The sequence below is a fragment of the Equus caballus genome, chromosome 3 (genome assembly GCF_041296265.1).
Source record: "Equus caballus isolate H_3958 breed thoroughbred chromosome 3, TB-T2T, whole genome shotgun sequence".
Taxonomy (NCBI): domain Eukaryota; kingdom Metazoa; phylum Chordata; class Mammalia; order Perissodactyla; family Equidae; genus Equus; species Equus caballus.
In genome coordinates, this window is record NC_091686.1 from 23,178,042 (window position 1) to 23,204,452 (window position 26,411).

Here is a 26,411-nt window from a genome sequence, read left to right on the forward strand (position 1 = left end):
CTGGACAAAAGCAGGATAACTAAGAGAAGAAAAGATCAATCCTCCAGTCTGCAAAAGGGTCCTGAGAGAGATAAACTTTCTCACTTGAGACTAAGGAACATCTTTAATGTTCTTCTAGGATCATAGAGAAAAGAAGGAAAATGTCCCAGGTGGAACAAGAAGGGAGTAGGGAAATGACCTACAAGAATAAGAGAGGAAATACATGGACACACACACACCCAGAAAGGCTGAGACATTGGGAAAGTTGTGCTCAGCTTCCCCCCAGAAAATAGGCAAAGAATATGTTGTAATTACTCTCAATTGAATAGTAGTAGTGAATGTGATTCTCAAACATGCTTAAGTCAATTTATTCTTCTGCATCTTGCTCTGGTTATAAAATTTCAAATATAATTTCAAAATCGCAGTTGAAATTTATAATGAAATCCCTATTATGCTGTCAACGTGATTCCTGTTGTAGAATTGACTATACTAAAGCTAAAGAATTGTTATTAAAAAAAGAGAGACAGACAGACAGACAGACGAAACCACTGGTCACTTTTGAAGCCCTGAAAAGCTCCCCCCAGGCTACTTTTCATTCTTTATAGCTGACCGAAGAAGTCAGCCTACTTTCCAGTTCCTTTATAACTGATGGCATCCGCTACAATCCGTGGAATTCATTTTCCTCAAAGCTGGTGGATCCACGTTCCCCAGCTATACTTTTATCTCGGGTAATGGAGGAAGTTGAATTACGGTAGAAGATCAGCCTAGAACAACAAGAACTATACACCAGGAACCATTAACACCAAAACTTGGGAAATTTTATGATTTCCTCCACGGTCTGTGATTACTAGAAAATGCGCCTGTGAATGCTTCCTCCATCCCCCTCTCCACGTGCCAAAGGAACATCATAGCGTTTAAACTCTGACAAGTCTTCAAGATAAAAATTACCGTCCCCTATTTTACAAGTGATTAAAAAAAAGGGGCGAGAGGGGAAAACAAGTTGCCCCAGTACCAAAACACAAATTCAAAACAGGGTCCTGACTCCTAAGACTGTTCCCGTTATTTACGCTTTTAACACGCTCGATCTTTGCACCTTCCCGTCGGTGTGTCGTTTACTCTCTCCAAAAGACGTCCTTCTCGCTCGTTCTCAGACCTCCCCCAGGCCTAAAAGCTAGGCAATCTCTAGAAGGCTTATTTTGAGCCACGTCTCGTTCCCATCTTGGGGACGGAAACCGGAGACCATGCCTGGGAGCCGTTCTCGCGCCCCAAGCGTTTCCCTCTAGCTCCTTCTCGTCCCTTGCCCGGACCTGTCGGGCCTACGCTGCCTCAGACACCCCAGCAGAGGCTCGGCCCACCCTCCTACATGGCCGCTCTCCACTCCCCAGACCGGGGAGGTCGGGAGGCTGCTTCTTTACCCTGCAGCCGGGAGGATGGCGTAGATATCCGATAGATGCTGAACTCCTTCGAGGCCTAAGCCACCGCCAACGCCAACCCGCCGGCGTCCGCCATTAGCTCTTAAGACAGGGACCTTCCGGTTGGCGCGCGACGGAAAAAGGTCCCCAACCGGCGCCTGAAGAATGTACATATAATTTTTAGTGCTTCTGTTTTGCTCCCACGCCGCATTGAAAATTATTTAAACATACTTTATTGACGTCACTTTTTCCAGGAGAATAGGTCTTTTAAAGTAGACTTAACAAAAATAAATGAATAAATCGGGCACTTCTGTGGGCAGCCCCAAAGATCCGGCACGCCAACGGGGAGGGGGCCTCGCGGGGCCGGAAGCGCAGAATGGGGACCAAGATGGCGGACCTCGATTCCCCTCCGAAGCTGTCAGGGGTTCCTCCGCCGCCTGAAGGGGTGGGAGGAGGCCGCTGCTCGGAAATCTCCATCGAGCTCATTCGCTCCCTGACCGAGCTGCAGGAGCTGGAGGCTGTGTACGAACGGCTCTGCGGCGAGGAGGTGGGGGGCTGAGCCTCTTTTTCCAGGAGGATCTAGGGGCAGTGGACGTAGGAGCTGTCAGTCTTGGGAAATGTGGGCTGTGGGAAGTTCTCTCCTTGCCGAGAGAAACAAAACAGCACCTACTCAGGAAGCAGTATAGTTGAGTGGACTTGACGTCTCTGTTCACTCAGTCTGACACCCCCGAGCTCGTTTTCCCTGTTATCTGGGCGATCTGCCCCACCCCGCCATTGATCATTAGGTTTCTTTGACAGAGTAAAGTTAGACTGAGGGTATACGCCAACTCGCTTGCTTCTCAAAATGAGAACATAGGCTCTCTTGCGTTGACTTAGCAGTTTAAAAATTATGAAACACTTTCACCCCTTTATCTCATTTAAGCGGGAATTCATTGCACATAAACCAAAGCGTTTTAAAACTTCCTCTTGTGGGGAATAATTTGGGGGTGTCGTTTTAGCATTTCGGTTAAATGCACAACTTTGTAGAAGCTTGAGATTTTAAGACTCAGGCACAACTATCTAGTCTTGGACAAGTCCCTTCATCTCTTGTACCCCTGCATTGTATCAAATCAGGGGCGTGGACTATATTCTGTCGAAGATTCCTTGCAGCCTCCTTCACTTTTCCGTGGCGGCCTGATGCTGCCAATCAATACATTTTTGAATGTCAGTTGGGTTCCTTGCCAGTCAGAAGAAAGAGACCTAAGCTGTCTAAAGATCTAAGCTATCTAAGAGATCTAAAAGTTTAGTAACTGTTCCCTAAACCAAACTTTTAATTAAGATTGAGCACAAAACTCAGTTTCAGCTGGGTGGGGGAGAAGGGGTGATCATTAGTATCTTCAAATATTTTCAAATATTAACTTGCACCAACTCTAGCAGTTTCTGATACAATTTTCAGCAAGATATGCTTTATAAAATTAAGTACTCCTGACTCAAGATTCCTAAGCTTGCGTTCACTGAGTCAATCAGTACTTTGGGGGAAAAGTTAACTCGATCTCTACAGACAGAACAATAGTAGTTCCATATTTGTATTTGATGACTGTCAAGGGGAAGTTTCCCTCTGGATCCTACTGGACTATTTTAATAGAAATGTATACCTAATATTAATGGCTATTATTGAATCATAAACCACATACTATGTTAAGCACTTTATGTTTGTTATTTTGTTTGGCTCACACCACAGTCCTATGGCATATGTAGTACTATCCCTTTTTTACAGATGAAACTCAAGCGCAAGAAGGTTACATTAGTTGAGGTAATGCAGTAAATGGCTGAGGGAATTATATTTATCCCTTTTGGATATTGACTGTACACTATGAAGAGACTTTTTGTAACCACCACTTTGGAGCTTTTGTTTCTTTAGCCATTATATTTTAAATGCCTTCCTGTGTTAAGCACAGGAAGCACCCTTTGGGTGTTCATCTGCTAGATGGAATACGGTACACATAAGGTAATAATCATTATGCATTGTGATAAGTGCAAAAATGAAGTATTGTTTGTTAAAGTTCTAGGGGAACTTGGTGAAAGGAAAGAAGATGTTTGAAATGGGATTCATCCTTTAGCTAAGTGATTGGGTTAGATAACTCTTAAGGTTGCTTCTGACCATTCTGAGGACAGAATGTTTCTCTGTGTTTCAGAAAGTGGTGGAGAGAGAGCTGGATGCTCTTTTGGAACAGCAAAACACCATTGAAAGTAAAATGGTCACTCTCCACCGAATGGGGTGAGTCTTCATTTCAGCAAGAGCTGTTGTAAATTCCAACAGGGACCACTGGATAAGTTATTTTTCCTAACTTTCTGTTCTAAAATGCCAGCTGAGTTTGAAATGTAGAGGAGTGTTACCTCAAGGTAAAGTGAACATCTAAGGATATGGTTGAGTGGTTCTCAAAGTGTCCTTGGACCAGCAAGTACCAACATCACTTGGAAACTTGTTAGAAATGCAAATTCTGGGGCCCCGTTCCAAACCTACTGAACCAGAAACTCTGGAGGGGGGCGCCTAGGAATCTTTGTTTTAGCAAGCATACCAAGTGATTCTGATGTATGGCTCAAGTTTGAGGACTACAGTTTTTGCAGACTTTGTGTATTTGCTAGTCATAAAAATTGCTCTTTGATCTCATCACCCTCTTAGATTGTTGGTTAGTGCATTTTATGCTCACTTAGCAATTGGGAGAATCTCTTCTCTAATTCATTGGCAATACCTATTTAGGAGTTTTTTTAGTAGTTACAGAAATTAATTTTTTTATTAACTATAGGCCTGAATTTTCAGTAAAACACTCTTGATAAGAAGCTGTGATAGAGTGAAGTGAGCTAAGAGTTGTGGGAGGTATAAAAGAAGATGTAGTCGCCATCTACAAAAAAAATTTTTCCGTCTCTTACTCCTATCCTCTGCCTCTATGGATATGTGTGTGCTGACACTGTGTGTCTCCAGTCCCAACCTACAGTTGATTGAAGGAGATGCAAAACAGCTAGCTGGAATGATCACCTTTACCTGCAACCTAGCTGAGAATGTGTCCAGCAAAGTCCGCCAGCTTGACCTGGCCAAGGTAATCTCATTCTGCTTTTGATGTTTGAGTTAGTAAAGGGCAGTAGAGAACCCACCTCATTAGAAATTGGAGCAGCACCATCCGATAGAAATCTAATGCAAGATGCCAAAACCAGACAAAGATATCACAAGAAGAGAAAACTCCAAACCAATAGCTCTTATGAATAGACATAAAAATCCTCAACAATACTAGCAAACCGAATCCAGCAACATATAAAAAGGGCTATACTATAACCAAGTGAGATTTATCACAGGAATGCAAGATTGGTTTGACATCTGAAAGTCAATTAATGTACTACACCGTATCAATAGAGTAAAGGACAAAAACCACATGATCATCTCATAGATTTAAAAAAAGCATTTGACAAAATTCAACCCCCCTTATGATAAAAACACTCAACAAACTTGGAATAGAAAGGAACTTCCTCACCCTGATAAAGGGCATCTGTAAAAAACTCACAGCTAACATCATAATTATTGGTGAAAGACTAGGTGCTTTCGCCCTAAGATCAGGAACAAAACAAGGATGTCGGCTCTTGTTGCTTCTCTTCAACATTGTACCAGAGGGTCTAACCAGGGCAATTAGGAAAGAAAATGAAATAAAAGTCATACAGATTGGAAAAGAAGAAATCTAACATGAACCACATATGTAATTTTAAATTTTCTAGTAGCCATGTTTGAAAAGTAAAACAGATGGGGCTGGCCCCGTGGCCAAGTGGTTAAGTTCGCGCACTCCGCTGCAGGTGGCCCAGTGTTTCATCGGTTTGAATCCGGGGCGCGGACATGGCACTGCTCATCAAACCACGCTGAGGCAGCGTCCCACATGCCACAACTAGAAGGACCCACAACGAAGAATATACAACTATGTACCAGGGGGCTTTGGGGAGAAAAAGGAAAAAAATTAAATCTTTAAAAAAAAAAAAAAGAAAAGTAAAACAGAAATAGGTGAAAATAATTTTAATACTATGTTTTATTTAACCCGTTATATCCAAAATACCACTTAAATATGTAATCACTTTAAAATGATATTAATGAGATATTTTACCTTCTTTATTTTTGCACTAAGCCTTTGAAATCCAGTGTGCATTTTACATATATATATATACAGATCTTAATTTGGATTAGCCACATTTCAAGTGCTCAGTAGCTACAGGTGGTTAGTGGCTACTATATTGAGTAGCACAGGGTCTGGGCTCTTGAACAAGTCAGTCCCAGCCTCAGTTTGCCCTTCTGAAGTAGCATAACCCTTCCCTATTTGTTTGTTCAGATTCTGCAAAAATATCTTACCATAAAACCCTATAGCCACACAGCCAGCAACTCACATATTAAAGTTTTTTAAACATTCTTGCTTATTCTAAAAGAAAAATACTTTCCACTTATTTCACTTTATTACTTGGTTTACAGTGTCACGTTCCCCAAATACATTCTGGTTCTATTATAAATTTAACAATATAAGCTAAATATAAATATGGATTATCCATGTTCCTGCTTCCATTAAAATGAATGATCTGGTCATATAAATATTAAACGACACTTGTCAGTGATATTGACCATCATCAGTAACAGGTTTTTTGGTTTGGTTTGGTTTGGTTTGGTTTGGTGAAGAAGATTGGCCCTGAGCTAACATCTGTGCTAGTCTTCCTCTATTGTGTATGTGGGATGCTGCCACAGCATGGCCTGATGAGTGATGTGTAGGTCCACACCCGAGATCCAAACCTGCGAACCCTAGGCTGCCAAAGCAGAGCATGCGAGCTTAACCACTACGCCACCAGGTGGCCCCTCAGTAACAGTTTTGTGAGTGGCAGTCGTGGTGTTTTTTAATTCATCAGTGAAACCTGAAAAGGACCTCTAGTTATCCAGATTCAGCACCTGAATCTCCCTACCTTCTGGAGAGATGTTTTTGAAAGCATAGGACATTATTCTAAGCACCAAGTCTTTTTGCAGAACCGCCTCTATCAAGCCATTCAGAGAGCTGATGACATCTTGGACCTGAAGTTCTGCATGGATGGAGTTCAGACTGCTTTGAGGAATGAAGATTATGAGCAGGCTGCAGCCCACATTCATCGCTACTTGTGCCTGGACAAGTCAGTCATTGAGCTCAGCCGACAGGGCAAAGAAGGTTGGCATTGCACACTGTTGATTTCTGGTTTAGTTACAAGCATCTGTAATCTGAACTAGGCAAAGTCAACCAGGAAAAAGTCATCTGTTAGGAAATTTCCTTGTCTAGTACTAGACCCTTATAAGTCCTAGACCATCCCAGGGCATGTGTTGTTGTTCCCATTTTATGGGAAAGGAACTACTTGACCGTATTGCCTACTTATAAAATTAATTTCTTAGCCTGGTATTCTGGGCCTTCCGTGATCTCCACCCACTCTCTCTTTCTAGCCTTATGTCATGCTATTCACTCATACATCCATTCATTGTGCACATATTTGTTGAGCTCCTCTATATGCCAGGGTATATACTACTTGCAATACTCCACAAATACTCTTTTCATCCTTCTGTTTCTATTTCTTTGCTCATTTCATTCCTTTTTCATGGAATGTATGTTTCTCCTATTCAGGTATCAAAATCCTGTCCATCTTTGAGAGATGGGATATCATCTCTAAGAAGCCTTTTCTGATTACTTCAACCAGAAATGTGACTTGTGGGCACCTTTCTTATGACACTTTTCATGCACTGATTTTTATTATAGTTATTTGTACACAAATCTTATCTCTTTCACTTGATTATAACTTCTGTGACAGTAGGATCATGGCTGATTCATCTCTTAATTATCCATATTGCTAGTACAGTATCTTGCACACAGTAAGTGCTTAATACATATTTTTTGAATGAATAGTAGGTGTGCAGACTAAGTGGCATAGACCTGACATAGTACCATTCTTTACGTTCATTCCCATTTTCTTCCCGTTGCACAGGAAGCATGATTGATGCCAACCTGAAATTGCTGCAGGAAGCTGAGCAGCGTCTCAAAGCCATTGTAACAGAGAAGTTTGCCATTGCCACTAAAGAAGGGGATCTACCCCAGGTGGAACGCTTCTTCAAGATCTTCCCACTGCTGGGTTTGCATGAGGAGGGATTAAGCAAGTTCTCAGAATACCTTTGCAAGCAGGTATGGGCCCCTAATAGCTTGGCAGGATAATGGTATGGTTCTCTGCCTGCAGATTGGGGCGCTGGAGGGATCTAGTTTCTGTGGATACTTTCTTGCCACAGGATTTGACTCTTTTCTGCTCTTGCTTTAGCCTGGCAGGACTGGATGCATACATTCATTCAACACTATCTGTTGCGAGTCTACTTTGTACCAGGCATGGCCTAGATATCTGCTAGGCCATGATGCACATTTATTTCCAATGGACCAAGTAAAAGAATAGGAAAATTAAAATGCAAATTCTCTGAAAAGTTGTCTCACCCTTTTCAACTTGTCAGCCAGGAACTGGCTTCTTTTAAGAGCATTTGGAGTTGTTGGTTAGTGGTTTTAAGACTTCACCAGGCTTGAGTCTCAAAATAAGCCACATTGAGATAAAGCAGGTGAGGTCACTTAAGGTTTAATCCTGGAAAAGAAACAGGCTTCAGCTAAAGTCTCAGTGCCCTTCCCCCCGACCTCAGATGGAGAGAAGTAAATCTCAGCAGACATGTGTGCAGAGGGTTGTTGAGGGTTTTTTTTAACTGTATGTCAGAGTCCATCCTCTTCCTCCCCTACAAAATTCTCTATAATGGAACACTCTTCTGCCATTAAGAAAAATGAGGGTCCAGCCCCGTGGCCTAGTGGTTAAGTTCTGTATGCTCTGCTTTGGTGGCCCAGGTTCGGTTCCCGGGCATAGACCTACACCTCTTGGCAGTGGCCATGCTGTGGCAGGAACCCACATACAAAAGAGAGGAAGATTGGCACAGGTGTTAGCTCAGGGCAAATCTTTCTTAAGCGAAAAGGGGAAGGTTGGCAACAGATCTTAGCTCAGTGCGCATCTTCCTCAGTAAAAAAAAAAAAAAAGATAAAACCTGAGACAGTTCCATTTGTGCTGACGTATTTCACTCTCTAACATATGTGGTTTGTTAAGTTAAACAACAGTATGCTACCATCCCTGTTTAAAATGAGGGGGTTGGCAATAAGGATGTATGCTTGTATAAGTGTAGGATGTTTTTGGAAGGACTAACAGTGGTCATCTCTGAAGAGAAGACTTAGGAGACCAAGAGACATAGGTAACAGGAAGAATCACTTTTCACCAAACACTCCTTTGTTCCTTTTGAATGTTTAAGTGTGTGTGTTTTACCCATTCTAAAAAAATGATTAATTAGAAATAAAATTTAACTGCTTTATGGTGCTTTTTTTAATCAGTATTTTGCCCTCTGGGACTTAGAAATGGCTTCTACTTTATCCCTTAAAATTCCCTTCCACAGTACCCAGATTCCTTGTGCTGCTCCACGAAGCACCATTAGTGATAGCTGTCATACTTTGAGACAACTGTTGAAACTGAAGACTCTCCCTTGGCTAATGGCAGTACATATTTTCAGAGAAAAAGAAAGCATTACTTATAGCTCTGAATGGAAGAAGAGCTACCACTGTGCTCCAGTTCTTTGTCCTGCCTGAGGCCCAGACAACCCAGAGCTCCCACGAGAGGTTCCTCTGTGCTGCCTAGGCTTTCAAGCATCAACAGAAATATAAGGAAAAGAAAGCCAGTGGGAGATTTTTTTGGAAAACAGAGGCTAGCCTTTGGTCTGAGAAATACATGTGGATTTTCTGCTTCTTTCAGGTGGCCAGTAAAGCTGAGGAGAATCTACTTTTGGTGCTAGGGACAGACATGAGTGATCGAAGAGCTGCAGTCATCTTTGCAGATACACTTACTCTTCTGTTTGAAGGCAAGCCTCTTTCTCCACTCTGGCGAGACTGGAGACATTTCTATCTAATACCTGCATCCAAGCTTTTCTTCTCTGCCCGCTAGCTCGATGCCTTTAATTTAATCCTGTAGTTTACTATGTATTAATTTATTGGAGAATTAACTTCCCAATTCAGTGTCTGATTAGCAAAGATTAGTTAGAGTCTCTCAGGTGTTTTGATCCTCTCTAACCCTCAAGACCCAAACTCTAAGAGTAAGTTTAATAATTAATAATATTAAAATAAATTACTGGGAAGAGAGTGATGCTGATTTCTGAAGATGCTCCTATAGGAACAATCAATGTAACTTATCAAATGCCTACTGATATACCAAGCACTGTGCATATTTAACAGACAAATTTGCTTAGCAACTCCCACCAAGAACCATTTGTATTCATTTTGGGAGGTGAAACAGCCAAATAGGTTTGAGTTAGACCCTGGGTCAATCCTGGATGAAAAAAGGAGTTTATTTTGTGGGAAGAATATTTGGAATCCAACCCTCTCTCTGTCTCCTTTCTAGGGATTGCCCGCATTGTGGAGACCCACCAACCAATAGTAGAGACCTATTATGGGCCGGGGAGACTTTATAACCTGATAAAATATCTGCAGGTGGAATGTGACAGACAGGTGGAGAAGGTGGTAGACAAGTTCATCAAGCAGAGGGACTACCACCAGCAGGTGAGCAGGGAAAGCCACAGGCATTTTGGAAGCAGCATTAGCCAGCAACACTGAATAGTAAATTGCGGCGGGGGGGGGGGGGGGGGGGGATGAAAAAAGTTGCAGACAGGAGAAAAATAAATCCCAAAGGCAGACTGGCCTGCATCTTGCCTATCACCAGCTTACTTTGGACTTGAGGTGTTGTCAGGATGACGATGGCCTCAGTACAATATTGAGAAGGAAATAGAAAGAGCTTACTGAAAGGAACACAACAGAAACGTTGACCAGTTCTCTATCACAGAATGTTCAACAATGCCTTTTGGTGATATTATGAGAATTTTATTTCTTAAGGTCCTAGTTAGTGTCAAGTAGTTTGTCTCAAATTTCTCCTTAGTTCCTTAAGTGCTAAAGGTACCATTTGCTTTTTCAGAACTTTATTTCTCCATTCCTTTGAGCATAGAAAGTAAGAATATGACTTAGAAATAGGAGAAGCCCCATACAATTTTGTTTCTAGAACGCTAGGTGACTCCTGACAATAGTCCATTGGAACATCATTAGCATCACTTTTAAGTGCAATAAAATAGAGGTGAGCATTCACATCTAAATCAAAAGTAAATCTTTGGCTCATCATCCTGGAAGCCTACTTTTGTCCTACCTCATAAACAAACTTGTATGCCAGAAGTTTGGAGTGACCAGGAAGAGGCAGATAGAAGGAGGATGGGGAAAGCATTCTCATTTCTGTGGTATATTGCAGTTTCGGCACGTCCAGAACAACATGATGAGAAATTCTGCAACAGAAAAAATAGAACCAAGGTAATAAGCCTCTTTCCTTCAGCCCATAGGAGTTTGAATTGGTAATCATGTATCATTCAGAGAATACTCTGTTACAATGTGGTCTATGTTTTAAAAATATTTTATCTATGACTCTTTTTTTTAATGGAATATATCATACAAACAAAAGCGTATGTGTAACATATGTGTGGTTCATAAAGTATAAATGATTACCAATGCTTTTTTTTTTTTTTACAAAGATTGGCCCTGAGCTAACATCTGTTGCCAATCTTCCATTCTTTTTTTTTCTCCCAAAGCCCCAGTACATAGTTGTATATCCTAATTGTAAGTCATTCTAGTTCTTCTATGTGGGATGCCACCACAGCATGGCTGATGAGCGGTGCATAGGTCTGCACCCAGGATCCGAACCAGCAAACACCTGGGCCACTGAAGCAAAGCATGTAACTCAACTGCTCAGCCATGGGGCTGCCCCTACCAATACTTTTGAAGCCCCCAAAGTGACTCTCCTCCTCTCGCTCCCCCAAAGATAACTACTGTCCTAAAATTTTAAAGTTTTTCTTTTTTCTAATAAAAGTAATATATGCTTGTAAAAAGAAAATCCAAACATAAAAATGTATTCATTCAATCGACAAATTTTTTACGGAGTACACATTATGTGCCAGACACTGGTCCTTGGTACTGAGGATATGGCAACAAGCAAAGTGAGCAAGACAGACATAATTCTTTCGTTGTGGCGTCTATGGTCTATAAAGTAGACAGATAATAATACTAGCAAACACATATAGTGTTTACCACATGCCCGGCATTGTTCTAAGCACTTAACAAAAATTAAATTGTTTAATCCAGGGTTTCTCGGCCTCTGTACCGTTGGCATTTTGGCTGGATAATTCTTTGTTATGGAGGACTGTCCTGTACATTCTCAGATGTTTAGCAGCATCCCCAGCCTCTACCCTCTGGATGCTGATAGTGTGATGTCATCAGACACTGCCAAATGTCCCCTGGGGAGTAAAGTCACCCCAGTTGAGGATCACTGACTTAATCCATAAACATTTTTTACAGATGAGGAATCTGAAGCTTGGAGAAGTTAAGTGACTTACCCAAGGTCATACAGCTAAAAAGTGGCAGAGCCAGGAATAGAATCCAAGCAATCTGACTCCAGAGTTTGTGCTATTAACCACTGTAATATACTAAATGTAGAGTAGAGAGAGTATGTAATGAAGTAGTGTAAACTAAGTTGATGAAGTTCAAGGAAAAATTCCTGAGGAAATAACCTTAGATCTGAGACCTCAAGAGTAAGTAAGGATAAGAAGTGAAGAGTGTCCCAGGTAGAGTGGGGGGAGGGGGGCAAGCATGTGCAAAGGTCCTGGATGTTTGAAAAACTGAAAGGCAGCCAGTGTAGTTGAAAGGCAGAGAGTTGGGGAGAGCCTGATATGAGATGAATCTGGACAGGGTGTTGGAGTCAGGCCATTCAGGGTCTTGTATCCTAAGAGCTAGGAAATCATGTGATTATGATATGACTAGATTTATGTTTTGAAAAGATCTCTTGAACTTCAGTGTGGAAAATGAGTTAATTTGTGTATATAATGTAAAAGAAAGGTTCAACTTCACTCTTTATAATAGTTATCCCAGCACAATTTGTTGAAAAGACTATTCTTTCCCTATTGAATTCTTTTAGCCTCTTGTTGGAAATCATTTGGCCATAAGTGTGATTTCTGGACTCTCAGTTAATCTCCATGTCTGTCCTTAGGCCAGTACCACACTGTCTTGATTGCTGTAGGTTTGTAGTTAGTTTTGAGATTGAGAAGTATGTTTTGTTGTGTTTTGTTTTTTCATGATTGTTTTGGCTGTTCATCTGGTTAGATGAATGGGTGTGGGTATATCCTGAAATCTCACCAAAGCTAAATAAGAGGTTGGAGGGGTGTGGTTTCGTCTACATGAGGCATAGATAATTTTTACTCAAACCACTTTTGAAAACACACCTCCCAATCTCTTAATAGCCCTGGCAGGATTTTAGGAGATGAACGATTCAGATGAAACATGTAAATAGAATATGTGGTTGACAGCTGCCTCTGGTTATAATCCAGCCAGCAGAGCCAGGATGACTATCTGACGGAGCTGACCCCTGTGGGCCCCGGGGGGAGGGGGAGTTTGGGGTTATGTTTGCCCTGTAGCTTTTATATCTGAGGGAATCTAGTGCCCTCCTGCTTATTCCTTCTGCTCCGTGTGTCTCAGGGAACTGGACCCTATCCTGACTGAAGTCACCCTGATGAATGCCCGCAGCGAGCTGTACTTACGCTTCCTCAGAAAGAGGATCAGCTCTGATTTTGAGGTGGGGGACTCCATGGCCTCAGAAGAAGTAAAGCAAGGTAAAAGGTGTTTCCTGTATTCTCTAGGAGGGCTGGGGTATAGTTGGTACTGTTTTGTAGTAGTTAAGCCACAGATCTCATCATAGAAAATAACTAGAACTTGTTAGCTTCTGGGAGTCTGTGGGCAAATTGACTCCTAGGAGGAAATCTAGACTTACCAAATTTTGGAATTGAACTGGACCTCTGAGCCCATCTGATCATTTTACAAATGAGGAAAGCTAATGCCCAGAAAGGTTAAATGATTTTCCTCTGCTCTTTTGCCCATGCCATGCTTCCTCACCAGATCTGATTATGGATTGGTGTTTACTTTAAGTAGGTGATATGTGCACATAATAGGTACATAGACAGAACAAAAAGATACAGATATCTTCACAAGGGAACTTTTGGGAAAGATAGGAACATTCTAAAACTGGGTTGTGGCTATTGTTGCAAAACTCTATGAAATTACTAAAAAATCATTGAATTGTACCCATATAATGGGTAAATTTTATGGTATATAAATTACACCTCAATATAGTGTCAAAGTATAATATTAAGAAAAGAGTATTAATATAAAGAGTACACAAAAAGAGTATATCATGTAAAGAAAGCCTTTCACTCTCTCCCTCAGTCTCCCAGTTCCCCTACTCATAATTTTTTTTTTTTTTGATGAGGAAGATTCGCCCTGAGCTAACATCTGTTGCCAATCTTCCTCTTTTTTCGCTGGAGGAAGATTAGCCCTGAGCTAACGTCCATGCAAATTGTCCTCCACTTTATGTGTGGGTCGCTGCCTCGGCATAGCTGATGAGTGTTGTAGGTCCACACCTCGGATCTGAACCCACGAACCCAGGCCCCCAAAGCAGAGCACACTGAACTTAACCATTATGCCATGGGGCTGCCCTCCGCCACAGTTTTTTTTTTTTTTTTTTTTTTTTTTTGCTGAGGAAGATTGGCCGTGAACTAACATCTGTGCCCATCTTACTCTGTTTTATATGTGAGACGCCCACCACAGCATGGCTTGATGAGCAGTGCGTAGGTCCGTGCCTGGGATCCAAAGCAGCGAACCCCAGGCCACCAAAGCAGAATGCACAAAGTTAGCCTAAGTCACATTAGCCACGTTTCAAATGCTCAATAGTGGCTACCATATTAGACAACACAGACATAGAACATTCCCATCATCATCAGAAAATTCTGTTGGATAACACTACTTTAGAGAATGAGATGTTCTGTACCCAATATATTTCAGTCTTTGCCCTGGAAACTTACATCTTTTGAATCTTACTAATTAATCCTAAGGAAATAATGGAAAAGAAGTAAAAAAATCTTTGTACAAAAATGGCCACTATAATTTCCAATTACTATGATATCCAATTACCTCTAATAATGACAAAACATTTGGGAATAACCCGAGTGTCTAAAAATACGAGAGTAGTTTAAAAAAATACAGACTATCTACCTGATGAAATATCACACAGCCATTAAAAATAAGTAATCTAAAAAGAAGAAAAAATAAACTATGTAGAAACAATGAAAATATTTATGTATAATTTTTTAAAGCAGAATACAAATTTGTACCTGTACAGTGATTATAACTGTGTAGATTATGTACAGATTTGGAACAGAGACTAGAAAAGAATGTGAAAAAATGAAAAAAGTTGATCTTCTTCCCTTGGAGAAGAAAAGTGAGTATTCCTTTCTTGGCTGTCCCCTAGAACACCAGAAGTGTCTGGACAAGCTCCTCAATAACTGCCTATTGAGCTGCACCATGCAGGAGCTAATTGGCTTATATATTACTATGGAGGAGTACTTCATGAGGGAGACTGTCAATAAGGTAGGACAGAGGACACATCCCTTGGAAGTGGGGCTTCCTGTTCAAGAAGTCAGGCTGAAGGAAATGGCCAAGGTGTATCATATTTCTTGGTACTGCCTTGAGGTTACCCTTGCATGCAGACTAAGTGGCACCACTTTGTATGGGTAGAGGGCGTCTTTAGAGTTGTCGTGCTCTTTGTGGACCCAGCTGGGACTTCTTTCCCAAGGATCACAAAAGAACACCTCAGCTCCTCAGGGAGCCTACTTGTTCCCTTCTTCCCTGGAGGTATGTGGGTGAGGAGTCTTGGGGAAAAAGGGTCTCTCTTGAAGTCTTACATCCCGGGTAACAGTTGTCCTCAAGGCAAAGGCCCTAAATACTTAATTTTCTAATGTAATGATCAATAGGGAAATGAGCTATTTTGGCAAAGAGGATCCACATCAAGCTGTGACCAGAATAAGCCATGTTGGGAAAAACATGCACAAGGTAGAGAAAAGGAAGCAGAGCCTGGGCCTGTTCCAGGACCGTTTAGAACAGTGGCATGCAGAACTAGGGCCCTCACTGAGTGCTTTGCCTTTTGGGTAGGCTGTGGCTCTGGACACCTACGAGAAGGGCCAGTTGACATCCAGCATGGTGGATGATGTCTTCTACATTGTTAAGAAGTGCATTGGGCGGGCTCTGTCCAGCTCCAGCATCGACTGTCTCTGTGCCATGATCAACCTCGCCACCACAGAGCTGGAGTCTGACTTCAGGTATGATTGACTCCCTTTCTCCTTTCTAGGAGGCAGAAAGGTCCTAATATGACTGATTCCTGAGGCCCATTTGTTTCTTCCTGTTTTCCTTATGATTCTAGTGAAGTTCTATAGAAGATAAAAGCTCCTATCCATAACACAACATCCTTGGCTCCAGGCAGCTGTACAACAGATGTCTTATGGGCCAAATCTGTGTTCCCTGGACAGGATTGGACCAATAAGGTCCTCAGACCTAGGAAGGAGAACAGGTGGTTCAGATGAAGGCAGTAGTTGTAATATTAACGATCTTAGTTACCATTGCTACAGGCCAAGCACTATGCTAATCTCCTGCTCTTATTCAGTCTTAATAACAACCCTGTGAGTAGGCACTATTAGCTCTCTTTTATAGATGAGGAAACTGAGGCTTAGGGAGATTCTATCTCTTGTCAAAGATCACACATCTCATAAGTAGTGGAATAAGGACTAGAGTCCCAAACCAACTGTCTTGAAACCTGTTCTCTCAACTCTTACACAGTACTTCCTTTCATTAAGCTGTACTGAAGAGTTTCTTGGAGCTCAGTGATGATAACTGAAGGCCTCATAGGAAGTAAATAGTTGGCCAGTCTCCTCTGCGTGTTCTTGTCACATGAGTGCTCTTGAGGGGCTGTTTGGTCTGTCTCATACCCTGGCTGCTCAAGGTCTCCTACAGTGATCTCAGGGATTAGTTATTCCCCCGCAAAAGACCAATTTGTTCTGCTGGGTCAGGGTAGTAGGCCCTCTGGTCCTGCTGTCCTAGAGGCCAAGTTGAGTGCTGTCAATCCCCATATGCCATTCTGCCCCTAGAGACGTCCTGTGTAACAAGCTACGGATGGGCTTCCCGGCCACCACCTTACAGGACATCCAGCGTGGGGTGACCAGTGCCGTCAACATCATGCACAGCAGCCTCCAGCAGGGCAAATTTGACACAAAAGGCATCGAGAGCACTGACGAGGCGAAGCTATCCTTCCTGGTAGGTAGCCCCACAGGTTAAGAGTTGGTCAGTTTATCTCAAGAGGTTAAACTATGACCTCTAAGTTACAATATAATCAGCCTTCAACTGGAGACTTTTCCTCCAGTGTCTACATAGAAGGAAAACTCCTTTAAGGAAAGCTCCTCCTAGAAGATTCTGAAATCATTTCTTACCAGGGACCTATTTCTGAGCAGCTCAAGCCAGGACATGTACTATTCCCTGCCTGGAAAGCTGGGTGCCTCAGCTTTCCCCAGCGTTCATTCCCAAGAGCACTGCCCAGCTGTTCAGGGGCTCTACTGAGTATCAAGTTTGGCTTGCATCTGTCACAGAGCCGACTGTAATATCTGTGCCAAGCCTCCAGACTACTCCTCTGAGGACAGTCCCCCAGCATGGGTAGGTACCAGTCCTCTAGGCCTACCAGGACTGATTTTCTAGCATACTTCTTAGGCTTTCACCTGCAGAAAGGTGACCTTATTAAAGCCCTTAACTACCCAGAATGACAGATGTGATGAAGCAGTGAGTCTCATTAGTTGTGTGACACAGCTGGGCAAGGAGAAGCATAGAAGAATAAAAGGATTTATACAAGGTAAGAGCCAGTTTGTGATGAGCCAGAAAGAACACAGATGAGTCCTGAGCTCATGATCAGGCCTCTCTGGCACATGCCATCTTGGCATGAGTGGGAACAGTGCTGTCAGAGGTCATTCTGCTCCATCCCCACATTGGGCCAGACCCTGAGTCTTCTTGGCTCCTGGTTCACAGGCTGAGGAAACATCCAATAGCAGAGCTCTCAATCAACAGTCCATACATGGGGTCTCTGAACACCCTGGGGTTGGATGCAGAAATGTGCACATGTATTTTTTCTGGAAGCAGGGTCCTTAGCTTTTATCAGATTCTTTTTTTTTTTTAATTTTATTTTGGTTTATTTATTTATTTTTTAAAGATTTTCTTTTTCCTTTTTCTCCCCAAAGCCCCCCAGTACATAGTTGTATATGTTTTAGTTTTGGGTCCTTCTAGATGTGGTACGTAGGACACCACCTCAGCATGGCCTGATGAGCGGTGCCATGTCCGCGCCCAGGATTTGAACCGGTGAAACCCTGGGCCACCAAAGCAGAGCGCACGAACTTAACCACTCGGCCACAGGGCCAGCCCCTTATCAGATTCTTAAAGGAGTCTATGACCCCAAAAGAGTTAAGAGCTGTTGCTTTCAGAGGCAGGTAACTAGTCCTCAGACAGATCCTGTACGGAAGCTATTTAGGGAGCCCCGCTTTCTGTCATTGAAAATATTTTCCACGCACATGGATTCTGTCAATCTAGGATGTCATGGTTGTTGCGGAAAAAGAGGATCAGTTCCAACAAACTGTTGCCTCTGAATATGGTACCTTCGGAGAACTTTGACAAAATATCTGGCAACCAGCTTCACGTGATCATGAATTGACTTAAAATTTTCATTTTGTTTGAGTTCTATTTCATTTTTTACAGAACTTACTTTTATTTTTTGACTTCTCCACTCAGGAACATTCATTGACTCCTTGTTACCTACCACATCGAAGCTAGACATCTTCACCTGGTGGTTTGTTGAAGGCCTCCTGAACCTGACCCATCTCGCCACTCTAGTCCTATTTTCCACCAGTTGGCTTCACAGGTTCCCATTAGTCTGACCGCTGTGTGTTCGCACATTTTATGCTCTCATTCAGACAGTTTCATTGAGGGCCCAGAAGATAAGGCCAATAAGAAAGGTGATGCTAAATGCTTGGTGACAGGTTTCTAGTTTTCCTGATGCCAAGTACTTAAAATGTCATTACTCCCACCACAGGGCCTATTTCTTATGTCACCTTGATTCATTGGGCTGTCAAAATGAATTCCCCAGTGGTGCTGACATATCATTCGCCGTGAGCTGGGATAAGCCCAGTGAGTGCATGCTTACAAGGACTGTCAGTACAAGGAAACTTTGAAATCAATACCATTTGAACCCAAATTCATTTTCCTCTCATGACAGATTATTCTTGGTGTCTTTAAATGCCTCGGAAACATTTATGTTGTGGCCTTCATCCTTGAGCTTCATGACAGTGCAGTTATTTCTCTGGAAGCTTGTAATGTTAGCAGCCTTCTTTTTTAGCATGCTAACAAAAGGCCTTTAGTCTTATCCACCCACAATGGAAGTGGCCACAGCACTGTCAGCAGCATGATCTTTCAGTATTGGCTACAGGACACTGACAAGGGAGACATTCTTGGGAACATGAAAGGGATGTACTACACTCAATCCCTGGGGTTCTAGGATTCTCCTTGTACCCTGAAATCTTGAAGCTCCTGACTTATCTCTTGAAAATTGGCTCCTCCCTGCCTCATCCCTGCCTTCCTGGTCCTGCCACGAGCACACCAGTTCAGAGGCTGTGTGATCCTCTCAAACTCTGTAATTCTTCCCACATACAGCCTCTAGGTTAGTATTCCCAAACCACAGCTGTGCTCATGTGGCATTCACCTGCTTTAAATAACCCTCAGTGCCACCCCATTGTCCACAGGACACCATAGCACCCACATCCCAGTCTGACTTGACCCATCTCTGTAGCTCCTCCTCTTTCCATTTCCCTGCATGTGTCTGTGCACTCACTGCTGATCCTCAAATACCTTTTGGGGTTTCCTTCCACTCTGCATTTGCTGATGTTATCCCTTCTCCAAAACGTATTCATTTACTCATTCGTTCATTCAATGAATATTTATTGAGAAACTTCTATATGTCAGGCACTATCCTAGGTTCTAGTGCTGCACTGCCTGATATGGTTACCACTACTAGCCACAGATGGCTATTTAAATTTAAAAACCCAGTTCCTGAGTTGCACCAGCCACATTTCAAGTGCTCGATAGCCACACATGGCTAGAGGCTACCATACTGGGCTGTTCACATTTAAAATACTTCCATCATCAAGAAAGTTCTATTGGACAGTGCTCTACTAGAGACTCAGCAATGAAGAAGACAGACTAGATCCCTGCCTTCGTGGAGCTCTCATTCTCATGGGAAAGGCAAGAAACAAGCAAGATAATGTCGGATAATCCTAAGTACCATTAAGAAAATTTCAAACAGGACACTGGGCGAGGGAGAGGCTGACGGGTGGAGAAATGTACTCACCCTCCTCTCCTGTCAGAATCATGTTCCAGCCTTTTAAATTCAGCTCAGTTACCAATTCCACCATGGAGCTTTCCTTGAATCCTCAGACCAAAACGTTTTTTCTTTCCTCTAAGTGGCCATAGCAATTTATGCCTTAATTATCACTTTTGTCACATACTGCTTTTTATGATGGTTATTTCTGCACTGAGCTTAAAAGTAAATTGAGTTATGAAAGGAGGAGCCCTTGGCCTAGAGTCAGGAGGCCTGAATCCTGCCTCGAGCTCCATAGCCTGTCACTCTTTGAGTTTCTGTCTCCTTAACCTGCTTTATTTTTTTTTCTTCATGGTGTTTATCACTACCTGACATTATGTAATACGTCAGTTTATTATCTGACTTCCCTTCTGGAATGTAAATGCTGTGAGGCCGTGGATTGTGTCTATTTTGTTAACTGCTTTCTCCCTGGTCCCTAGAACAGTGCCTGGCGCAACAGCAGGCGCTAGGTAAAATTTGCTGAATCAGTTGTTGCCTGACCTTGGTAAATTCTTTCACTTTCTGAGGATCTCATCTTTACCTATGATCTGCCTTAATAATACTTGTTTTGCAGAGGCTATTTAGCAGAGTCAGGGAAATAACGGATGAGAAAATGCCTCATAGTTGCCAGGCTCTCAGGAAGTATTTCTTTAATGAACGTCAGCTTTTGCATCTTGACCTGTACTTGGAGGTTTGAAGCTCCAGGACTTCTCCCAGACCTGTGTGCCTAAACATGGGGCAAAAAAACCTGAAACCTGGGGTCACTACCTCTGAGGTTGTGGCAGGTTGGCTTTGCTGCCTTGATGTCAGGCACAGGAGAACCAGGGCGAGGCTGGTTCACCATTCTGCCCAATCCGAGACCTGAGTACCCTGCCTGATGACAGTGCTATAGGCATTCCTTAGCCCACCGCCGAGCCTCAGGAGTGCAACGGTCAGCCACTCTGGCATTGAAGTGGGTCCAAACACGAGTGAGCAGAAAGTCACATTCTTCTGTCCTCATCTCCCAGGTGACTCTGAACAACGTGGAAGTCTGCAGTGAAAACATCTCTACTCTGAAGAAGACGCTGGAGGTACAGGGGAAATTGCCTATCAGCTTTCAGCACTGCAGCCTCCCCAGGCCTCATATTGAGAGGGAGCCCTGTACACACACATCCTGATGGGGATGCTGGCATTCCTTGGCATTGAGCCAGCTCTTCTTCAGAGCACTTGAGGGGATTCACTAGTGATTGCCTTGTGAATCAAGTGGTAGCAAGGTGTCTCTGGGCCAGTGTGAAGAGCTCTGGCCCAAGAATTGGAAGATCAGAATTCAAATTAGATCTTCCAACACATACTGGGCATGTGACCTTGGACAAGTCCCTTAACTCTCAAAGCCTTAGTTCTCTCATCTATTAAATGAGATACAGCTCTCCATCCTGCCCTACTTTGGGTTTGTTGGATGGCCTAATACACTGTGTTGAAAGCACTTTATAAAAATTATAAAGTCCTCCATAAATTTAAGAGATTAAGATGAGGTAGGGTTCACCAAACCCTGTATTAAGCTGGTTGCTGGTATCATTTTTTAAAGGAAGGCCACATAGTATAGTGGAAATTGATTGGATTTAGAATCAGATACCCGAGTTCAGATCTCCACTTGATCACTGACAAATTGTGTGGCCTGTGGCAAGTCCTGTAACCTCCCTGAGCCTCAGTTTCCTCATTTGTGAAACAGAGAGAATGATCTCTGCCCCATAGGGTGGTTGTGAGAATTGAACAAGATAATGTAAAGCACCTGGTACATGAGAGGCATGGAGTGGTAGTTAATAATTGCATTAATAGATAGAAATAACAGTTTGGAGCAATCACTTTGTGAAGTGTTAAAAAATGAGGGGCCCAACTCTTCCCTGCTCCCAAACTCTGCCTCTAGGAGAGGAGGGAGGCCAGGGTCCTGCCTCCCTGGTGGGCACTCATACCAAGAAGGGTGCTTTGCTGCAGAGGCATAGGGCTCAGTGTGCACTGAGCTGGTGCTAAGTGTCAGCTTTAGGGCTGGGCAGACTAAGGAGGCTAGGAGCCAGCACACAGGAAGAGGGCCTAGTAGTTGATGTTCCTGAGGGAGGCTCAGAGACAGCAGTCAGGTAGGAGTTTACAGCAGTGATGTACACTGGACTAGAATAGGAATTTACTCCACAGTGGCCTTAAAATGGAATAAAATTAGAATGCTTGAAGTACCAATAACATGGTGTCTGTCACTTTGAATGTATTCAACAAGGTGGCTGTCATCATTTTTAAGTCACAGCATCTTAGATTACGTGCCTGACTTTGTCCTTAAAATTAGTCTGTTGAATTTTAAAGTAAAATTTGAGGAAATATTAGAAATTCATAACTGAGCTGGTAGAATTAGCCAAGTGAAACAAAAGAAGGCTAGCAAAGAGCTGAAAAAATAATTCCCATAAATCTCACCCCCCTTAGATTTCTTTCTCAACCCCATCAGCAATTCTTTGAGACAGGCAGGTCAGGTGGTATGGTGCCCATTTTACAGATGAGGTTAAAAAGCCAGTTAAAGATAGTCAGTATTGGAGCTGCATGGGAACTAAGGGCCTCTGCCTGCTAGATCAGTGCCTTTACAGCTCTTCCACACTGCTGCTCCTGCTGTAGCCAAAACAGCATAAACTTTTAAGGGGTTCCAAGAAATGTGGGCAGCTCCTGGCAACCCAAAACATGGTGAGCTTCAAGCAGCTCCCCCTGTGGAGTTCTCTCCAATTAGGCTATAGTGTAGGGATTAGGAACAGGTGCTCTGGAGCCAGTTTCCAGCTTGAATTCCAGTTCCACAACTTACTGATGTCTGGCTTAAGGTAAGTTATTAACTTCTCTGTGCCTCAGTTTCCTCATCTGTACCATAGGGATAATAATAGTACCTACTTCATAAGATAGGTACTTTAATTAATAAAAGTGAAATGCTTAGGACAGGGCCTGGCACACAGTAAGCACTTAAATCTTAGCTATAATCATGACACTCTCCCTTGGGCAGCCAGACCAAAATATTTAACAAGCAGAAAGTATAACAGCAGTAGCTACTATCTCCTTAATGCCTACTGCATGCCAGGAACTGGGCTAAGCACTTATGCTTAGCATGTCTGACCCTAAAAACATGAAAAAATTTCTGGTATTCGTGTTTCTTATTCACATCCCCTGACACCAGTATCCCCATATTACACAGGGGGTAGTGGGAGCCAACTAGCTACCCACCAGGAGAGAATCCAGGTTCTGAAACCTAGCTAGGGCTCTTGCCTGGAATAGGCGATAGCTGCTCCCAGAGAAGGCAGGAGTAGGAGAAATGGCTGGTTGCACACTGGCCTGCTCTCTGCCTACCTCACATTCCCGTGCGCCAGGCGTGTTCTGAAAGCTGAGTATTCTCCCCTAGAGTGACTGTACCAAGCTGTTCAGCCAGGGCATTGGAGGGGAGCAGGCCCAGGCCAAGTTTGACAGCTGCCTTTCTGACTTGGCTGCCGTGTCCAGCAAATTCCGAGACCTCCTGCAGGTAAGCCCCAGGGTCAACTGCTGGCTGACTCCTGTGTCTGTGTATTGCTCTGAGAAGATTGTTACTGGCTTATCTTGAGCTCCAAGTGTATGAGGAAACAGGGAGGAGGGGTGAGGGAGTAGCATGCAAGCCACTGAAGGCCCTGTTGGTTTCTCAGCAGTGTAGTTGTCACAGTGAAAGGCCAGCATTCTGGTCCTCTAGAATCTTCACATGGCTCCCACAGTGCCAAGAGCCCTCAGAAAGGTGCTCTGAGGAAATGGAGCCATGGGGTTACTCAGACCTCTCGCTTGGCCTTAGCCAGAGCTGCTGCCTAACACCAGGCACTAAGAAATCTCTTCTTTTGAAAAAGGACCTCATCTCTGGCCTGGACCTGAATTGGCACAGATCTGGAAAGGAACACGTTGTCCCTGGCCTCTTTTATTAGCATTATCTCTGATAGACTTCAGATAGGGTCTGCAGAAAAGCCTCAGAACTGGAAAAATATTCTGACAGTCAACAGATGGATGGAGCAAGAGAAAGGGAAGGGGTGGGGGCGTGTGCCTTCTTTGTCCGAAGCATCTCTGCCTGGTTCTTCTGCAGGAAGGGCTGACGGAGCTAAACAGCACAGCCATCAAACCGCAGGTGCAGCCTTGGATCAACACCTTTCTCTCTGTCTCCCACAACATCGAGGAGGTCAGCCTGACCACAAGCAGCCATAAAGCTCAGGATTACCCCTCCTTCCCCCAGCCCCCAGCTAGAGGGCAGTGGAGCTGTCTGAAGACTAGACCTTAAGCTGTAAGACTAGACCTTACGTGCTTCTCAGGCCCCCTTCCCTCACCCTGGAAGACTAGGTTGTTCCTGGAGTCAGAAAGGCTCCATAAGACATCTAAAGGGAGTTTGCTTTGACCTCAGTCATCCTCTTTTATTGAGGCTCTTTTTGCCCACTCCATTGTAGACTTAGGAGCTTTTTTTCTAGCCCTATGATTTCATTCCTGTAGAACATGAGATGCAAGAGGGAATAAAATGCCAGGAGCTTTACCATATCGTGTAGGCCACTGCTCCAGCCCAGGGCCACTTGTCAGTCAGAAGTGTGATGCAGCAGCAGAAGTTATTGCCAGCCTAGGTGTCCAAGTTGGCTTTGAGCTGGATGAGTCAGAAGTTATAGGAGAGGAAGGACCTCTTCCCCTGTTTTCTTAAGAGGTGTGGAAGTGGGGTGGGAGTGAAGGATACCTGGAGAAGCCCCCAGTGACTCACCTTGCTTCCTGACAATAGGAAGAATTCAATGACTATGAGGCCAATGACCCTTGGGTACAACAGTTCATCCTTAACCTGGAGCAGCAAATGGCGGAGTTCAAGGTGAGCAGAGGCTCTAGGGACTCGCTTATGAAATTACCCACCTGTCCCATACCAGCAGCCTGTGGCTCCTCATCACACTCCTGCTGGGAACCTTGAAAGCCCTTCCAAGCCCCAGCCTGCAGAAACACTCCCCAATGGCCTCATTTAACTGTCCCCACCCCTCAAAGACTCCGGTAGAGGCAGAGGGGCTAGGTGAGACTCTGCTGATGTCTAGCCTCTGTGTGCAGGCCGGCCTGTCCCCAGTCATCTATGACAGCCTGACCAGCCTTATGACCAGCCTTGTTGCAGTCGAGTTGGAGAAAGTGGTGCTGAAGTCCACCTTCAACCGGGTAAGTCAAGAAAGTATAGGTCCCCGCTCTGTTGTTTCCCCTCTGAGGAAAACAAGTCCTGTCCCCCCAGGACTTGCATCCCTCTGTCTTCCACCCCCAGGCCCTGCATATCTAGGCTGACTTCTGAGGCCTTGGAGCTGACCGAGGCACCACCTGAGGCCCAGATGGCCTTGCAGCCCAGCACTGAGGGAAATTGGGAGCCATTTCTGCTTGGTCAGAGGGCTAGGCCTTGAAGAGTGACTGGTCTTGTGTTCCCCTGCAGCTGGGTGGTCTGCAGTTTGACAAGGAGCTGAGGTCCCTCGTTGCCTACCTTACCACGGTGACCACCTGGACCATCCGAGACAAGTTTGCCCGGCTCTCCCAGATGGCCACAATCCTCAATCTGGAGCGGGTATGTGGGGCTCCCTTCACCTAGCCAGGGAAAGGTGACTGGGAAGAGAGGCAGAGATAAAATTTGGATCCCTGCTACTCCCTCAAAACCATGTCTCTGCCAGCAGCCCAGCCCTGCAGGGTACCCTCTCCTTCCTGGGCACTCCTGCTCTGCCTCTGGTGGAGCCCAAGGCCTTGTCTCAGGATAGCTCCTCCTTGCTGACTTGTCTGTTCTTCCCCACAGGTGACCGAGATCCTAGATTACTGGGGTGCCAACTCCGGCCCATTGACCTGGCGTCTCACCCCTGCTGAAGTACGCCAGGTACTAGCTCTGCGCATAGACTTTCGCAGCGAGGACATCAAGAGGCTGCGCCTGTAGCTGCCAGGGTGAGCTCACCTGGCCCATCACACTTCAGGGCCCATTTCCTAAGTGGCCACAGCCAAGGAACTGAGCAAGGCTGTCTGGCTTACGGGGAGCTCTGACAGCCCAGACCACTCCACTGCCGGCAGCAGGGAAACAAGGCTTCGACTCACTCCACTCTCTGCACTCAGACCTGTCTGGGTGGTGCTTTGGGGGCAGCTTCTGCCCACCACGAGAGGTGGGTCCCCCTGGGCTCTTAATTAGGTGGGAAAGCCAAGGCAGGCCAGCTTTCTGCATGGGTGGTAATTCTCTCATCCTTGGACACTGCAGCAAATAGGCTGCCTGCCTCCCTGCCAGCCCTAAAGGCCTTGGGTGCATCTGGGGACCTGGGGAATTAAGTTTACTCTGAGGAGAGGCTGTGAGGTTTATGATCACCCTGATTAAAGACACTCCTCAGAGAGATGCCAGTGTGCTGTTTCCAGGGAGGGTTGGATGCTACAGGGCAAGACAGGTCCACCAGTTCCCCTAAAATGTGAAGGTAAAAGCCTAAGGCCTCAGCCCCCTCCCGCACCCAGAGTGAATGCACAGCTACCGCCAGGACCCACATGATAGCAGGTACCTCATCCAATCCTGGACTCTCATCGCCCTCTGGGGCCCTCTGTGCCAGAACCTGGATCATCCCAGGGGCA

At 44.2% G+C, this 26,411-nt stretch overlaps 2 protein-coding genes across 2 annotated transcripts in view; one reads left to right on the plus strand and one right to left on the minus strand.

Annotated features, from left to right (window-relative positions):
* SF3B3 (splicing factor 3b subunit 3) overlaps positions 1-1,533 on the minus strand; it is a 52,320-nt gene extending 50,787 nt beyond the window's left edge. Inside the window, exon 1 of the mRNA XM_001500830.7 lies at positions 1,395-1,533. The gene's annotated coding sequence lies outside the window, so the exon portion shown is untranslated. The remainder of the gene's footprint in view (positions 1-1,394) is intronic.
* On the plus strand, positions 1,516-26,182 carry COG4 (component of oligomeric golgi complex 4). Its single transcript, XM_001500840.6, has 19 exons — positions 1,516-1,938; positions 3,566-3,648; positions 4,354-4,468; positions 6,412-6,586; positions 7,389-7,582; positions 9,219-9,324; positions 9,861-10,018; positions 10,752-10,810; positions 13,022-13,155; positions 14,847-14,965; positions 15,527-15,693; positions 16,516-16,681; positions 20,822-20,884; positions 23,212-23,328; positions 23,908-24,000; positions 24,580-24,663; positions 24,891-24,992; positions 25,255-25,383; positions 25,606-26,182. Exons 1-19 carry the CDS (start codon positions 1,768-1,770, stop codon positions 25,738-25,740), a joined length of 2,370 nt encoding a protein of 789 aa, XP_001500890.2. The 5' UTR covers positions 1,516-1,767; the 3' UTR covers positions 25,741-26,182.
* The last annotated feature ends 229 nt before the right edge of the window (positions 26,183-26,411 follow it).

Excerpts from the sequence above, each read along its gene's own strand:
- COG4 (XM_001500840.6), top strand. The coding sequence starts at position 1,768 with ATGGGGACCAAGATGGCGGACCTCGATTCCCCTCCGAAGCTGTCAGGG. Across the intron at positions 10,019-10,751 it reads AGAGGGACTACCACCAGCAG|TTTCGGCACGTCCAGAACAA; the intron begins GTGAGCAGGGAA and ends GGTATATTGCAG. Across the intron at positions 20,885-23,211 it reads CTCTGAAGAAGACGCTGGAG|AGTGACTGTACCAAGCTGTT; the intron begins GTACAGGGGAAA and ends ATTCTCCCCTAG.